A 13,724-nucleotide genomic window follows, 5' to 3' on the forward strand; every position below is an offset into this window, starting at 1 on the left:
GGCCACTCTTCATCGCGGTGCGCGGGCCTCTCACCATCGCGGCCTCTCTTGTTGTGGAGCACAGGCTCCAGACGCGCAGGCTCAGTAATCGTGGCTCACGGGCCTAGTTGCTCCGCGGCATGTGGGATCTTCCCAGACCAGGGCTCGAACCCGTGTCCCCTGCATTGGCAGGCAGATTCTCAAGCACTGCGCCACCAGGGAAGCCCTGCATCCTTTTTAAAGGGCCAAATTCTACCTTTTTGTTCTGTACTTCTATGATTAAAAGTAATAATAATTGCTAATATTATAATGATATTGTATTCATTAAGTGCGGAAGGATATGTCTTGAGAAAAACTGTAATTGGTGAGGTTGTCAAATTGATTGACACAACTGAAATAAAGTTATCTCCCTATCAGGCAAAAAAAAAAATAAAAAAGACAAAAATGAGAGCGTGGGCCGTAATAAGTGACTTACGTTATCTTGCATGTTTATATTGTGAGAAAGTGAGATCTGCAAAGTGTTATGAATACTTTCAATAGAAAAAAAATCAGAGGAAATTAAAAATTCTTTAACGGGGACCAGATGTAGTTTTGAAAAAAGAACAAAGCTGTTGAAATCTCCTGTTAAGACTGAACTCCGCTCCCCCCCATAAGACCTCTTTCTTGAACAGTAAGGGTATGCTAATGATAATAATTAAATCCAAGCGATCCTTCTTGCCTTTCTTAGGCAAAGTGGGAAACAAATTACAATTTTCAGAAAAATCTTCACAAAATCCTTTGCCAACAGCAGAGCAGGGAGGCTGGCAGCTAAAAGCCCCAGAGAGTCCCTTCCTGGGAGGTGAGGCTCTCGGCCAGGCCCGGGTCACCATCCCCTGGGGGACAGGGGCGCCGGTCAGTAGGCCCGGGGTCCCATCCTCGGGGCGAGGCCGGGGCCCCTCGGGCGCGGGCTGGAGGAGCGGCGGGCCCGGCGGCGGCGGCGGCGCGGGGTCCCGGCCTCGGGCTCGGCTGCAGGGCCGCGTTGGGGCGGGAAAGGTCAACAGGGCAAATACTTTCTCGGATCCCTCCGCCCCGGCCTACTTCGGCAGAACTCCCCCCCACCCCCTCCATCCCACTTTTCTCCGCCCGCCCCCCAAACTCGGAGCCCGCGGCTGCAGCGGATCGACCCCCACGCCACCCCCCGAGCTGGGGGATGGCTCTGGCGGGGCCCGCGGGCCGAGCGCGGGGTCCTCGGGGGGGAGGAGCCTTGGGGGTGAGGGAGTCTCTGTGGGGAGGGGTCTCCGGAGAGGGGGAGGAAAGCTCTCGGGGCGGGGGGGAGGAGCCTCCATGGGGAGGGCTCTCGGAGTGGGCGGGAGGTCTCCTTGGGGAGGGGTCTCCGGGCAGGGGGAGGAGGACTCCAGGGGGAGGGGTCTCTGGCGACGGCCGTGGGGCGGGGCCGGGCACGGCGGAGGTCGACGGGGGTGTGTCCGAGGGGCCGGCGGGCAACGCAGGCTCGCGCTCCGCCGAGTCCTCGCGCGCGGTCGCGGCTTTCTCCCCGGAGCCACCCGAGCGGCAGGGACGAGATGCGTGGCGGCGGCGCGGGGCTGGCGCTCCTGGCCTCGCTGCTCTGGGTCGCCGCGCAGGGCCAGCAGAGAGGTGAGCCCGGGTCGCGTCCCGGTCCCCTGGCGGGCGGGAGGCTACGGGACAAAGCCCCACGCCCGGCCGCGCCTGAGGTCGGTGCGCGCATCCGCGTTCACCCCCGACCGGGTTTCAGACACGTGGGTCTCCCGCGCGGCCCCTGGAAAAGTCGCCCGGCCGCGGGGGAGAGGGCTGGGGGAGCACCCCTAACTGACGCAGCTCCCTCATCCGCGCCTCGGGCTTCCCCTCCTCGGGCTCTGAATCCCCGGGTCAGGCTTGGCGACCCGGGAGCCCCTATGGAGAGCCGCGCTGGCCCGGCTCTCGGTCGGGGCTGCGGCGGGTGGGCGGAGAATGAATGGGAAAGGCACCCACAGAGTCCCCGCCACCGTCCGGCGGCGGAAAGCTGGTGGTCCGCGGCCGGGAAAGGGGGCGGTTCCCTGGCCACTCGGGGCGGGCCGGCGCGCGGGGAGTGCGCGGGGAGGAGCGGACGTGGGAACCGGCCACGGGCGGCGTGCAGGGCTCGGCCGCGCCTCCCGGCCGCGCTGGGTGCAGGCCCCGAAGTGGCCGAACCGGCCGTTCCCTCGCAGCACAGGCGGTGGTCACTTCGGGGTGAGGGAGCGGGAGCGAAGGGGGACTTGGACGCTGGTTGGCTGCGCGAGCACGCTGACTCGCGGGGCAAGGTTGGCGAAGAACAGAAACCCGAAGCGAACTTTCAAAGCTTCTGTCAATGCCCCAGAGAAAGGGAAACCCCCCTCCGGTTTCTGTGGACAACACCGTGCCCGCTCTCCCCAGAGGCTAAGTCTTCCCGGCGCCGGCTGTTGGCTAGGCGTTCACAAATATTTGTTGAAAACGTCTTAATGTATGCAATACGTGACCGCGGGCATGCTCCCACAAATACACGTGTCATTAAAAACGGAGGAAAGTACAGGTCAAAAGTAGGTAGGCGGTGTATATATGCCAATACACTACTATATATAAAACAGGTAACTAATGAGAACCGACTGTATAGCACAGGGAACTCTACTCAATGCTCTGTGGTGACCTAAAAGGGAAGGAACTCCAAAAAAGAGGGGATATATGTATACGTATAGCTGATTTACTTTTCTGTACAGTAGAAAATAACACAACATTGTAAAGCAACTAAACTCAAAAAAAAAAAAAAAAAAAAGTAGGCAGGCAGAACGCGCAATACCCCGTGGGAAAGATGGGTGTTTGGCACCGTGCTGAGCTGTGAACTCTGCAGCCCGTCCCATTCATTGGCGCATTCGTGGTGGAAGCGCTGGACTGGAGCGGGCGACACGCTTTGAATGGCTGAGCGTCCGCTCTGCGCAAGGCGGGGGCTGGGATGCAGGGAATTTACATACTTATCCCGGGAAGAAAGGGGCCGGCCTTGCGGGAGAGCGGGCTTGGACTCTCCGAGCTGAACGCCTTTCTCTCGGGTTGCTGACAGTGAAAAGCCTGGTTTCCCACAGGGTGGAGGGAGAACAGCTGGACTCAGCTTCCTTGTTCTAAGAAATTGAAAGTCCTGGACTGGGGAGATGCCCTAAGTGTTTTCCGCGCCCCTCTGGGCTCAGCACTTGGCCTGGGCGGCTGTGAATGGTGTTTGGAGAAAGTGGGACCGCGTGGGGCTTTCCTGCTTTAAGATGCTGCGGAAAACCACCCACTGCGTGGGAGCCTTTGAATCTTTCACACTACCTTCCAGATTTTCAGTCCTCACCCCACAACCATCACCCTTCCTAACAGGCACCTTTAAGGGAGTTTTGACTTTTTAAAAAATAAGTTGGGTCCCCATATATATAGCATGAATGACTAGTGAAATGGTGTAATCTGGTATTAATATAATAATAAAATAATTCTGACTAGCATCATCAGTGAGTTAGTTAGTTATCTGGTGCTTATATTTTTTAAAACAATCATCCTGTAGCATTCAGATTATTAGGAATTCTCTATCATTTCACAGCCTCTCTGGATTACTTTACATTTCATGGTATGTGACCCAATAGCTCAGTTCCTTTGAGATGTAACCTGTGTAAAGTGAGCTATTCCTAAGTATAAAATACTAGGTGGTATATTTCTAACAATAATGTTGTGTTTCATCCACAGCTGGCAATTACATGGATTATAGTTGCTTCACAGGTCAGCTCAGCAACTCTTGTTTTGAACTGTGTTTTTTTTTTTTTTTTCCTTAGTAAAAATAGACAATTCCAAGGATAGAGGAAAAAATCTATTCTATGACTAGAGGAAATTTACTTCATTCTCATAAATGATGTAGCATTCAAATTTAGCATGTATGTGCTCCCCAGTGAAGTGTGTGCCTGAATGGCTTTCAAAGGTTCATTTTTCTTTCCTGTAGCTGTATTCCCCAAGTAAGGGCCAAGAAAAATACTGATTTTATTAGTTGGAAACAAGGATTGTATAATAAAAACATCACTGCCCACTTCCTACGTATCCCAGACTTTGGCCCATTCCTTTTTTCTCTTCCACTTTTCCAGACATTAATATAAAGCCTACATCTGTAGTTAATATAGCACGATCGAGAGTTCAAATGCAACAAAGATATGAAATAAACACATGCTGTTCCATAGTGTCTTGTGCTACTCTTAGAATCGCGAGTACTGTAAAATGTTATATGACCACTTATTTCAAGGTAATCTTCCTTGAGACACCCTACAATTTTAGAATAATTCATTCATAAGTTCCTACAGATATTCATTATCATCTACAGTGGGTTTTTATGGAGAAATGACAAGATATGCCTTTAAGCTTTAGGTGTTTTACTTTTTGGCTTTACAAGCTGTGGGAAATTGGGCAAGTTACTTAACCTCTCTGTGCTTTGGTTTCACCATCTGTAAATGGGAGTAGTAATGATGCCTCCCTGGAGAGGCTGTTCATGATGAAATGAAAGAATGCAAGATAAGTTCTTAGAACAGTGCCTAACCCAGGATCAGCCCTCAATAAGCATTATCTAAGCATCATTATTACTATTTTGCACAGAACTATTGGGAGGCCCTCTTCCCAGCTATATTCTCTGGAATTTGGAGTCTGGGTTTGGAATCAAGTAGTCTTGGGCTCAAATGCCAGACCTGTCACTTTGATGAGCCGTGATGTTGGTTAAGTTTCTCAGCACCTCTGGATCTGTGAAATGCAGAGAACTGATGTGATTCAGTAACACAGGGAGAAAATTGGCCCAGCCTTGGGGATATCAGCATCATAGGCACGCAGTCCATGGTGATGGTCTAACTGTCCCGCTTGCGGTGCGTCCTCACCATCCTGGACCCACATTCATTTGGGCGTTAAAACTTGTTGATTTTACCTCTTGAAACTCTGTGCAATCCATCTCCCATTTTTGTCCCCACTGCTGACTAGGCTCAGGAACTGTTTGTCTTTCCCATGAAATATTGTGACGATTCTCTCATTGGGCCTCCCTCTTCCTCTCCTCTCCATCTTCAGCACCACCATCACCATGATTTTTCTAGAAGCACCACCCTAAGAGGCTTGGACTAACGCCTCTCAAACTCCTGACTTCATAACACGGACACGCAAAATGACATTGGAGAATCCCATGGGGCTAAAGGAGGAGGCTGGGACCCAGCTGGCCTGCTGGCCCAGAGCTCAGGGTGTTACCTGGGGACGAACGTGCCCCTGTTCATAGCTGACCAGCGATGCCAGGCACATGGGCTATTCAGTGCTGGACAAGCCTCCCATTTGCGGTCTAAAACCCCCAGAAACCTTCCCGGTCCCATCATTGGTGAAGTATTTATGATGTGCCCTTCCCTGGACTCCTGGTGCTCTGGTCCCTTAGCGCTATTGTTGTCCTTATCCTGGTGGCCTAAGCAAGTGGCTCACTGCTCTGTCTCACCCACTGGCCTGGGCTTCCTGAGGACAGGGGCTGTTTTATTCCCATCTGGGTGTCCATCGCTGTGCAATGTTCCTGGTGGTTAATAACCACCTGTCTTGGCTGAGCCACATTGAGACTAATATCTTTATTCACGAATCGAGTAACTTTAAAAACTATTTTTGAATAGGTAATCCATGCCCACGGTACAAAGTTCAAAAGATGCCAAAGGGTATATAGAAAAGGTTAAGTCACCTACTTTTGAGGCAACTAACGATTTTTAGTTTCTTGAGTATCTTTCCTTAGATGTTTCTTCATGTAACTCTTAAAAGCAAGCTACTTCCTAAAACCTGCTTCCTCCCTAGCACTTCCTAATAGTATAAGAAAGGTACTAGTTATCTCCTGATAAAACAGGAAACACTCTTCCTATATCCACTGCCCTTCCTTCATACTATTTCTTTAATATCCCTGCTGCCGGATGTTAAATGCATCACTTAATCAATGTCTACACTTACCAACTTTTCACTTTCCAACTTGTCCCTTTCAACGTGGCCTTTGACAGCCGGTATAAGAGCCTTGTTTCCTAGATCTTTTGGAATTTAAAAACTAGCTCATTGATTGCTTTCATGACCCTGTAGTCCTTCTGAAAGTATTGCTTACTGTAGCATTAATAAGCTATTCCTGAAGCCGTAAATAATTTTTAAAAAATATATTTAGACGATTATGATGTAGAGAGGTTAAGTTTAAGAATAACTCTATCAGAAGTTAAGGATAGTGTGTTATTTATTTTTCCAAAAAGTATGATTTATTACTGGAACGACAATGGCAGACACAGAAAAACTTAAGTATTAAAAATAATTCCTGGGGCTTCCCTGGTGGCGCAGTGGTTGAGAGTCCGCCTGCCAATGCAGGGGACGCGGGTTCGGGCCCTGGTCTGGGAAGATCCCACATGCCACGGAGCAACTGGGCCCGTGAGCCACAATTACTGAGCCTGCGCGTCTGGAGCCTGTGCTCCGCAGCAAGAGAGGCCGCGATGGTGAGAGGCCCGCGCAACGCGATGAAGAGTGGTCCCCACTTGCCACAACTAGAGAAAGCCCTCACACAGAAACTAAGACCCAACACAGTCATAAATAAATAAATAAATAAATAAAAGACCGTGAATTTCTAAAAAAAACTAAGACCTGGCGCAGCTAGAATAAATAAATACATAAGTAAATATTAAAAAAAAAAAAAAAAATTCCTGGGCTTCCCTGGTGGCGCAGTGGTTGAGAATCTGCCTGCTAATGCAGGGGACACGGGTTCAAGCCCTGGTCTGGGAGGATCCCACATGCCGCAGAGCAACTAGGCCCGTGAGCCACAACTACTGAGCCTGCGCGTCTGGAGCCTGTGCTCCGCAACAAGAGAGGCCGCGATAGTGAGAGGCCCGCGCACCGCGATGAAGAGTGGCCCCCGCTTGCCACAACTAGAGAAAGCCCTCGCACAGAAACGAAGACCCAACACAGCCAAAAATGAATAAATAAACAAATTTGGGGTTTAAAAAAAATAATAATAATAATAATAATTCCTGATGAATAAAGTTAAGCCTGTGCCTTGAATACAAAGTTAAGTGGAGATAACCAGAGAGAGCTCTTGCTCTGAGACCTTAGCTGAACCTGTCACTGATATGCCTCAGTAATGTTTGGATGAACAAGGTAAACTATAGTCTCCTAAGAAGGATGTATGTAGCTTATTTACATGCTTGCAAATAATTATTTTACTTGTTTTATTTCTAAAATCCTAGCGTGTATCCATGGACAGTTGAGTAAATAAATGCATTTCAAAATTAATGAGGAGAAAAAGCTCCTTTTTAGAAGTAATTTAGGTAAGTTCGTGAACTTGGGTTCTGTTGCGACATGCCTGCCAGGGAGCTATTTCAATGTAAAATGCCGCACTCCAGCTGGGTTCATTGCATCTTCATGTCCTTTGTACTGAGGTGACAGCGCTCAGAGTAACCATTTCACGGCACAGATGCTTGCCACCAGCGTCTTTGTTTTCTCAAGGCTGGATCGGGAGAGCTTTCTTTGGGGTAACCTGTTCCCAGTGATTTTGTGTCTTGCTTAGGGGCAGGAGACAGACAATGGAAACACTGAGATTCCACACCAGCGTGGTGGATAACATTGTTGCCTAGGTAAGCATTTACCTCAGAGGTTAATCCAGAAACGATGCTGTGGAAACACATCAGATGCTGAATTCAGCGTGTGTGTGCATTTTTTCCCTTTTTTGATTCAGCCATTTGAAGTCTGAATCTCTTCATTCCTGAACTTATCTTTGAAGTCGGATCTGCTGGCCCAGCAGGCAGTATGACTCCAGTTCTTGTGCCAGAGAACCTCCTGCCTTGCTGATGGGAATGTCAGATTTAGCTCCATGAGTATTTATGGAAAGTGCCATCTTTTCCCATTCCCTGAAGGATTTCCTGCATTTTGTTGCATTGCTCCCTAATTTCCTGCCAGAACCTCAGGAAACTCTTTACAACAATATAAAAGATGCTTAAGTTTAGCAGATCATTTTTAGTTACAAGGGGACATTCAGAAAGGAGAAAAATCTCACTCCACGATGCTGATTATTGTACACCCCACTTTTAAATGTCTTCCAACCTCTTTGTAATGGCAGGATTTTACTCACTAAAAGCGATTATCTTGTTATCTCAGGCCCAGCACAGGAATTCTTTCCTGCTCCAATGACTTCTTTCCCTATTTTTCCCAGTTTATGGCATTCTTTCGGTCGCCTTGGTTTCATCTTCCTTTTCTTTCTTTTCTTTTTTTGTATTCCCCCTATCTAAATCATCCCTCTGCATTTTTGTTTCTTCCTTTAAAAAGGTCCCTGATTTTTTCTTTTTTTTTTTTTTGCCTTTGTTCCTCTTTATTACACTGCAGATGATCACTGTCTGTCCAGATGGCTATAACCAGCCACTTGGAATAAGTCTCTGATGGCAGCATCCGCTCACCTAATCTAGTCCCACATGGCGGTGAGACGGGTGCTCCTTAACCACTGTCTTCGTAATACACGCCCTGGCTTCACCCGCTGGCTGCAGCCGTCCATCATCCCCGCAGATTCGGAAAGTCAGGTATTGACTTCGGGCTGTGTGATTTGTTCCCATGACTCCCTCACCTGAGTGGCATCCCCACTCTCTACCTGAAGCCTCAGCCGATCCCCCATGGCCAGTTGGTCCCCGCCCCAGGGCAGACTTGTTTTTATGGCCTCTATGGCCGTTTTTGAACTTGCATTGTATTTTGTGATCAGTCGGGGTTCCCATCCAGCCAGAGTTGCCATCTGGTCCTCTTGTGGATGGCTTGCCCAGAATGCCATCGATCAAGGTCAAAAAGAGGGGACGTTTTTCTTTCAAAGAGCAAAACCTTAGCTCCCCGCATTTCTTTCCACACACAGATAACTTGGGGGCACATGTTCTAGTGCTGGGACCTGAGCCCTAGGCAGTGAGAGGGCAGTAACGCCAACAAACCGCCCCCCAGCCCCCTGCAGAGGCAACGGGGTTGCCTTAACAATGATGAAACACTTACCCAGCCCCTGGATTGCAAACCCAGCCCTGAGCCCGGCTCCTGTCCGGGCAGGAGGTCCTCCAGCTTCCTAGATTTTGTACCACTGGAGGGAATTAGGATTCCACAGGTCTGAGTAGGATCTAGAGTCTGTTTCAGGAAACCTTATTCCTATCTGGATACCAGAGGCGGAAGGAATTTTCCAACCGGCCTTCAAGCTGAGCCTTTTGGGTTTCTAGTTTAGATAGTTGTTTCCAGAACTATCTTTGCCACTTGGTGTACTTTCTGTCCCTGTTGCTCTGTCCTGTGGTGGGCTAGCACTCTTTCCCCATCCTCAAAATTCCCACTGTCCATCCTTCAGCCCCTTCCTTCTGAATCTCCAATTCAGGCATGTCTGTCTTTGTGTTTGTACGTGATCTGGTTTTCCCAACTCTTTACAACTCTGCCCTGGCTTCATGGCTGCACTTTTGTTCATTCTAGAAGTCTGGGGTGGGGAGAGTGCGAGATATCCATGAACGTTGTGAGATGTCTTTGGGAGCTCCCCCTGCTCTTCTTGTAAGGGAGTGGGCATTTTAAATCCTTGATACCTTCTTGGGGTAGGGAATAATGTTTTCTTGTGGGATCATTGTCATTTCTAGTCAGTGTTTCTAGATTTTCCCCCGTGTTTGCTCATTCACTTACTTGCTCAGTTTCATGCACCGAACGTGTAGTGGACCCTCGACCTTCCAGGCCCCAAGTCGGGGTGTGTCCTGAGGTCCTCGTTCTCAGCCGCTTTTCTCATTATGATTCCACTGTGGACATTCGTGATGGAATTGTTTTTGAGGAAGTCCAAGTGCATAGCTAGAAAGAAATGTTCTCCATGAGAAATCATGGTTGAGGGGATTCAGGTAGCGCAGGTGGAAGTTAGCATGTATATTTTGCTTGCTCCCAGTCACATAAGTTCAGGTTGCAGCAAGCAGGCCCCGTGGAGGGGAGGGGAGGGGAGAAGGGAAGGGGAGCGAGTGCCTTGCGTTAGCTTCCTCACCAAACCCCCTGCTGGGTGACATCTACTCCTCCAGACGCCCTTTGTCTCAGGGGGCCTCAAAGCTCACCTGCTTGGCCGGCTCTTCTGTGCGCGTGGAGAGCAGGTACAGTTAATTCAGAAATTCTCTGTCTGGGCTGCACGTTAGATTTTAATCACATGAATGCCCAGGGCCCCGCCTCAGGGACTACAATTTATGTGGTCTGGGGTGGGGCCTGGTCATTTGCATGTTAGAAGGTTTTTTCAGTGTTTGGCTTATGACTTCCCTTCAAGCTCCAACAGCAAAATAAGAGCCTTTCTTCCTTCTACATCCCTAACACACACCATACCCCACACCACACACACCACACACACACCACACACAACAGACACACACAACACAGACACATACCACACACACAACACACACACCAGACACACACCACAGACACCACACACACACCAGACACACCACAGACACACACCCCACACACACCACACACCACAGACACACCACACACACACCACACAAACACACCACACGCACCACACACACCACAGACACACACCACACACACACCACACACACCAGACACACACCACACACACCAGACACGCACCACACACCACACACACACCACACACACACACACCACACACACACCACACACACCACAGACACACACCACACACACACCACACACCACACACACACCACAGACACACCACACACACACCACACAAACACACCACACACACCACAGACACACACCACACACACACCACACATACCAGACACACACCAGACACACCACACACACACCACAGACACCACACACACACCACACACACACCAGACACACCACAGACACACACCACACACACACCGCACACACCAGACACACACCAGACACACACCAGACACACCACACACACACCACACACACCACAGACACACACCACACACACACCGCACACACCAGACACACACCAGACACACACCAGACACACCACACACACACCACACACACACCACAGACACACACCACACACACCCACAACCCACCTACACTGACCTGCAGACCAGCTCCCAACTAAAGGCTTAACGGTACTGGAGGGTGCTGTACTTGACTAACCCCAGACTGATGGAGCTGGAATCTGGACCCGGCCCATCTGCTGGGTTGGGGCAGTTTCTGCAGGAATGGCCAGCTGGGCTGCAGGTGTTGGGATGAGTCTAATGTGGCCAATAAAAGTTTCCCTGGGGCCCAGGAAGCCGTTGGCATCTGAAGCTTCCCAGGGGTTAACGGGCCGTGAAGCTGATGGGGTCATCCCGTCCCTGTGGAATTGTTTCAGTGGCTTCTCCCCCTACTGAGCAGGACTTACAAGGCCCTCTGTGGTCTGGCCCTGCTCCAACCTCTCCACAGCTGCTTCTCCCACTGCTTACCCTCTTTGAGCCATTCTGACGCATCCGTGGTTCCCATAATGTGACATGGTGGTTCACCTGTGACACTGCCTTATTCTGGTCCACCAGTCATCCAGGTGTGCCTCCTGCTTGTTGCCATAGCAATCTGTGCACACCTCTGACCAGCACGTCATTTTGTAACGGCTTGTTACCTTGCCTGTCTCTCCTGGAGGGCAGAGATTTTTGTTCTTCTTTCTAATACCTACACAGCGTCTGGCATTTAGTGTTGATTCTGTAAATATTGGTTGGATGAATGAATGAAAGTCCCAATTCAGACAAGCACCAGGGGCTGTGAGGGAACCCAGTGGATGGATAGTATTGAGAGGTTCAGACAGACAGGCGGTTGGGATTTGGAAAAGTCCCTAATGAGGAGGCGAAGTGATGATTCCTGGGTAGAGATGGGCTGAGAAAGGACAGATGCCAGCTCGAGAAGGCTGGGAGGCCTTAGCAGGTACCCAGACAGGATGCAGGGATGGGGAACAAGAATGCAGGTAACCAGGCTACGGTAGGAGATAGTCAAACATTCTGAACCAAAACACATGACCAGGGACAACCTAGTAGCAGAAACACTAAATCCAGATACTTTCCCTGCTCGCAGATGGGGTCCAATACAGAGAGAGAAGAGCCACAGAATCTGGAAATCAGGAGGGGCTTGACAGCTTGAAGAGATTATTAACCTTTTTTTCCCCATCTACCAATTCAGTACAAAGGAGAAAAAAGGATTACGTTTTTGTAATTGAAATAATATTGAATGACGAATAAGGCTTAAAGCCCAGATTATATTTAACAAAATCTTATTTCTAGATTTGGAGCCACTGACTTCTAGGCATCTCAAGCCCACAGCTCATTAACTCACATATTCAATAAGTATTTGTTGAGTTTCTAGAGTTCTGCACACTGGTCCTTGAACCCCTAGAGCTGTAGTCAAGCAGGCACAAGAAGTGCCCAAGGAATCCTAGGCTACGTGTGTCCATCAGTTCAAATTTGGAGGGATTTTTGTTTCTGAATGCCTGGACCACCAATATCACCCCACTTATTGCTGTAAAATAGTGTCACCGTAAACAGAGAGAGAACTCTGATTAAACACTGCATTTCTACTGCAACGTGTTTCCTTTTAGTTTGAAGACTGTGACTAGAGAACACTCTATTTTGCCTTGACTTCGGTCTTGTTGGCATTTGTTGACTAGCTCTTGGAGTTACATTTTTATATAGAGTTTTTGTTTAAAGGAACTCTACCTGCCGGCCTTTGGAGGACGTTGTTTAAGTGGGGAACAGCTGTTCTCCTCCAGGCATTTTGGGCTAAGCCAGCCTGGTCTTCTCAGGAACAGAACAAAGGCATACAGAATTTATGTCACAGATGGATTTTTGTGTGATAAAAATCACTTATTACTGAATGAAAGAATGGCCTATTCTCTTTAGAAATATGAGCATAACATCTAGTGTGCCTTTAGTAGCTTCCAACCTTGTTGGTCTAGTTTTAATTATTAAAATTGACTAAGTTAAGATGTGCCTCGTTTTCTGTGGTCAAACATTCCCTGAAAATTTGTGCATAAGACAGTTTTCTGTAAATGAAGTAATTTCAAATTCAATATTCAAATAATTCTGAAATAATATTTGAAGGGATCAGCTAGATTTTCAGTGTATAGTTCTGGACCCTCTTTTGTTCTGTTGACCCACGTGTCTGTCCCTGTGCTAACATCACACTGTCTGGATTCCTTTGGCTTTGTAATAGGTTTTGAACTGGGTGATTTAAGCCATTCCACACTTCACTTTTGCTAAATTGCTTTGATAGTTCTAGGTCCTTTGCATTTCCATTAGTATCAGCTTGTCAATTTCTACAAAAGAGCCAGCTGAGATTTTGATAGGGATTAGATTGAATCTGTAGATCAGTTTGGGGAGAAGTGCTGTCTAATAATATTGAGTCTTCCTGTCTATGAATAAGAAACCTGTCTTCATTCATTTAGATATTATTTAATTTCTCTCAGAAATGTTTCACAGTTTTCATTGTCTTGGTCTTGAATTTCCTTTGTTAAATCTTTTCTTAACTATTTTATTCTTTTTCAATAAAAAAAAGCCTGGGAAGTATGGAGAGCTGATCTGGTCCTTCTTTGATGCCCATGTGCCCAGGATCCCCTGTTAAGTGTTTGGCTGGTCTAGCCATCTGTATCTTCCCCTACTAGGATGGCAACCTCAGCTAGCCAAACTACAGGGTTTCCCCGTTTGTTTTCTACTGAGTTTACAACTTTGTCAGCATCACGGAGAATCTGTTTCCACTCTCTGCTCCAAATCAAGTCAGCCGTCCAT

The 13,724-nt window shown here is 48.5% G+C and overlaps 1 protein-coding gene across 2 annotated transcripts in view; it reads left to right on the top strand.

Annotated features, from left to right (window-relative positions):
- The first annotated feature begins 1,443 nt into the window (after positions 1 to 1,443).
- LAMA1 (laminin subunit alpha 1) overlaps positions 1,444 to 13,724 on the top strand; it is a 153,463-nt gene continuing 141,182 nt past the window's right edge. For both annotated transcript variants that reach the window (XM_059895676.1, XM_059895677.1), the window contains exon 1: positions 1,444 to 1,611. In XM_059895676.1, the coding sequence (XP_059751659.1) occupies positions 1,539 to 1,611 (73 nt within the window). In that variant the 5' untranslated portion in view covers positions 1,444 to 1,538. The remainder of the gene's footprint in view (positions 1,612 to 13,724) is intronic.

Source organism: Balaenoptera ricei, chromosome 14 (genome assembly GCF_028023285.1).
Source record: "Balaenoptera ricei isolate mBalRic1 chromosome 14, mBalRic1.hap2, whole genome shotgun sequence".
Lineage (NCBI taxonomy): Eukaryota > Metazoa > Chordata > Mammalia > Artiodactyla > Balaenopteridae > Balaenoptera > Balaenoptera ricei.